Source organism: Prunus mume, linkage group LG5, assembly GCF_029339155.1.
Source record: "Prunus mume cultivar Tortuosa linkage group LG5, ASM2933915v1, whole genome shotgun sequence".
NCBI lineage: Eukaryota > Viridiplantae > Streptophyta > Magnoliopsida > Rosales > Rosaceae > Prunus > Prunus mume.
In genome coordinates, this window is record NC_142702.1 from 123,310 (window position 1) to 127,360 (window position 4,051).

The window sequence follows — 4,051 nt, forward strand, 5'->3', positions numbered from 1 at the left end:
GGTTGTGCGAGGGCTGGTGAGAATGTAGCCTGCCCAGCAGAGGTCGCACGCGCCTTTGGATTAGCCGTGTTGATGCACCCATACGTGGCGGTGCGTCCGACGATGAAGGAGATATGGTTGTGTGTGGGCTGGTGAGAATGTAGCCAGCCCAGTTGAGGTCGCACGCGCCTTTGGATTAGCCGGCGTGTTGACAGCCCCATACAAGGCCGGGTGCGCCCGTCGTATGAGGGGGATATTGTGTTTGTGTTTGGTGTGTTGTGATGGATAAATCTTAGAATGTATGAATTTGTTTGGTTGTAATGGTTTCTCTGTTAGTAGGAGTTGGGATAGATACGAAAGAGCTACGTGTGGCTTGATCCCTTAGTAGGGTACGTAGGCAGCCTGAAGTTACTAGGTGCAGCCACAGATTAGACCCCACTTAGGTGGTCTTATTGGGATTGGTTTGGACCTCGTTGTTGGTCCCAAAACTTGGTTGAATTGAGGCTTGTCCTGGGGACTAAGTGAGTGAAGGTGTGCGTAAATAGATTTTGAATTTGTTATATGCATGTTTGATGCATTAAGTTATTTTAAAAACATTGTGGACAGTTCTGCTAGAATCATTTGAAGGTCAGAGGCCCTTTATGTAAATTGCATGAGATTATATTGTGCGTGCTGCCGGTTGGGTTATAAAATGCGTTTTATGTAGGTGAGAATTTTGGGAAATGTTCAATTTACAGGGAGACTCGAAATTTTGGCAGAAAGTCTCGTGCCCTTAATCCTCCATGGTAAACGAGGACGTAGATTTAAGGAGTAAACCCGGCGTGGGTGTGATGCCGGGTCTCCGCAGGTTAAATCTCGGGTTCCGGAAATTCGGGACGGGTCTGTCGCCTTGGTATCGAGCGACCCGATCGAAGTGTGCCGAGGACGCTGGGCCCCAAGGGTGGATTGTAAGACCCATGTCTTGGGGAAACAAGAACGGTGAGCAATCCCACATCGCCGGGAGGGAAAGTCGAAGTGCTTAAATGTGTGGGCACTTCTCTTCCTAGCACGAGGCCTTTTGGGAGTTCACCGCTTTGATTCTTTGGAACTCGGTTAAGCGAGTTGGGGCTAGAGCAATCCCAGGATGGGTGACCCAGGAAGTTGCTCGTGAGCTCCCTAAACAAAATCGTGAGGGCAGAGAGGGGGCCCAAAGCGGACAATATCGTGCTAGGGGAGTCGGGTCGTGACACACCGATTCACCAGCTCCCTTTGATTCTTCCTTTTCCTTCTTCTTTTCAATGAATCATCACTCCTTTCGAATCTGACCACTCTAATCCCTTTTCAACCAGATCCCATAATCCATGAGACCTGAAGATGGTTCTCATCTTTATGCTCCAAAACTCATAATTATCGCCATTGAAGATTGGCGCTCTCATCTCCCCTCCAGATCTAGATCCAGCCATGCTAGACGCAGACCTTCACACACTAGCTTAAAGGAAAACGCAGCACCTTCACAGAATCGAATGCCCAGTGCAAACGATTGAACCTGGCTCTGAGGCCATGTTAGAATATCAAGACCATTATCTTGTATTTTGACTCTTAGATGAGAAAATGAGAGCTATCAGAGAGCAAGAGAGAAAACTTAGGGAAGAAGAAGTGCTAGCTGGATACTAACTCAGCTCCAAACAATTCATACGTATATTGCCTTCTGACAAAACCGTTAGGAATAGCATATTCCTCTTACATCATTCAAATCTTAGCCATTCATTCATTACCCTATGAGATAGAGACACGTGGCATACAGTATTACATCATAGCTGCACAGTTGGACTGTTATCCAACGGCTACATTTTCAAACTTAGAATAATAAATCTATCTCAGCAGCTGCACTTATAAACTAACAATAACCCCCCGATCGTTATCACAAAGCCGCTTCTAGAAATTCGAGACCATATGCAAAACCGAAGACGGAGATTCTGATAAAAGCGGTGAAGCGCCATGATGGCCTTCTTCCTTGGGCAAAAAGGCGGGCATAGTCTCGTCGTTGATGAGCTTGTAAACGACAAGGTAATTGTCCGACTTAAGATCCTTCTGGATGGCGTTGACGATCAAGATGATCAAATCGTGATCATCGCTGAGGAAGAGCAAAATGCGAGGTAACTGGTGCGTTTGAGTAAGAGATTGTCGTCATGGGTCATCTTGACGGCGTGGACGTAGGCGAAGGAGCCTTCGTGGCCGAGCATTTTGAAGTAGACGAGGCGGATGATGTACTCCTTCATCTTGCGCTTGGGGATTTGGGGCTCGGAGAGACGTGGTTTTAGGATTTCGATCTCGAGGAGGATGATGTGCTCTTCTTCAGCCTTGGATTGAATCGATCTTCGCCGATGGACTTCACAAGGTCCATGAACTCCTTGGATTGGCCGAAGCCGCCTTGAGATCCCATCGCAAGCTCTCGCCCTATGGTCTTCAGTTGCTCCATTGTTGTTGATGATTGGTGGAGTTAGGATTTTGCACTTGCCAATGCGCTGGAGATTAGGGTCTGAATTTGGGGCATTAAATTGGTGAGTAATTTGGACTGAGTTCAATTGCATGAAGCAGCAGAAGAGATGAGAGGAGAGAGAGAAGCAAAATGGGCTTTTAGTTTTGGGCTTTCTTTTTATTTTTTATTGGACAAACTATAGTAAACCCCCCAACTTATAGGGTCATTTACGAGTTCATACCCGATTTTGGGGACATTTACGAGTACATACTCAACGTCGCGGAAAACCTACAATTTGCCCCCTCCATTAGCGAGATTTACAGAAAATTTGTTATCTACCTATGTGGCATTTGTGGGACCCATTTTTTAATTGATTTGGGATTTCATGTGGACAAAAAAAAATAAAAAAAATTAAACATATTAAATTAAAAATTAAAAAAAACTAAAAACCCTACCCAACTTCTCTCTCTCTCCCCGATTTCTTCCCCTTCCTCCCAATTTCTTCCCCCCTAGATTTCTTCAACCCTAGATCGTCTTCCATTTCTTCGTGTCCCTCTGCCCCTTCAAAATCTCCCAAAGACATCTCGCAGACAACCCCTAAACCCGTACCGACTCCGAATCCACCACTAGGTCATTGATCTCCGCATGCACATAAAGCTCCTCCTTTGATCGAGCGAAGCCTGAAATTGGGGCTTTTTAGTGTTTTGCAACCTTAGGGTTTGAATTCAAATAGTGGCTCTGTTAAAGAACATGGTAAGATCTGTGCTCCAAGTGATGGGTGCCAATGTGAATTCTCAGAGTTTTGAGGAAAACCCAGATGGGTGCCAGGCAGAGATGATTGCAAGAGAGAGAAGAATCTCCATTTCCCAGTTCAAGTCTCTGTACACAAAGAATAACAACATCAACAGCAAAGAAGCCCAACAATACTTGTGTGGCCAAAACAAACAGTGGGGCAATGGAGTGTTGTGTTTGTCTGTGTGGTTTTGAAGCTAAGCAAGAGGTAAGCGAATTGTCTTGCAAGCATTTCTTCCACAAAGGTTGCTTGGAGAAGTGGTTTGACAACAACCATTCTATTTGCCCTCTCTGCCGCTCTGTTGATTAGATATACAACAACTTTACAGATGGTCTTTTACTAAGATGAGTTTTTTGGCTTTGTAAGGATTTCAGCTGTACTCTTGTTTTATTTTTGTTTTTGGGCATTCTCCTTCCCTGTTATTTTTTAGCACAAATTAGAGAAAGTTCTTTAACAATGTTGGTTTGCTTTATTTTGTGTGTGTACAAGTACCAAGAAGATTAAAAAGAATAAAAGAAGCAGGGGATTTGAGGCATTAATTTGAAGCTTTATCTGTGGTTTCTTTTGGCTTTTGTTTATGCTTCTCCCAAATCTCCAATCTGGAGCAGAAGTGGTTTTTTTGATTTTTTGATTTTTTTCATGAGGCCTTAAGCGTCTGTCTGTCTGTCTCTCTTTCTCTTAAAGTTCTATTTTTTTGTGTCTCTACACTTGATCTGATGTTTAGCTTTGGATGCTTTGATTTCTAGCTGTTTTCTTTTCTAGGTTTAAGTCATTTTGGATGTCGGATGTTAGGGCTCAGTAGACTTGGGGTGGTGTTAGGT

At 44.3% G+C, this 4,051-nt stretch overlaps 1 protein-coding gene across 1 annotated transcript; it reads left to right on the plus strand.

Moving 5' to 3' along the window:
• Positions 1–761: 761 nt before the first annotated feature.
• Positions 762–3,765, plus strand: LOC148916544 (putative E3 ubiquitin-protein ligase XERICO). Its single transcript, XM_089051677.1, has 3 exons — positions 762–957; positions 3,171–3,318; positions 3,386–3,765. The coding sequence occupies exons 1-3, from the start codon at positions 762–764 to the stop codon at positions 3,537–3,539; spliced, it is 498 nt and encodes a 165-aa protein (XP_088907803.1). The 3' UTR covers positions 3,540–3,765.
• Positions 3,766–4,051: the final 286 nt, after the last annotated feature.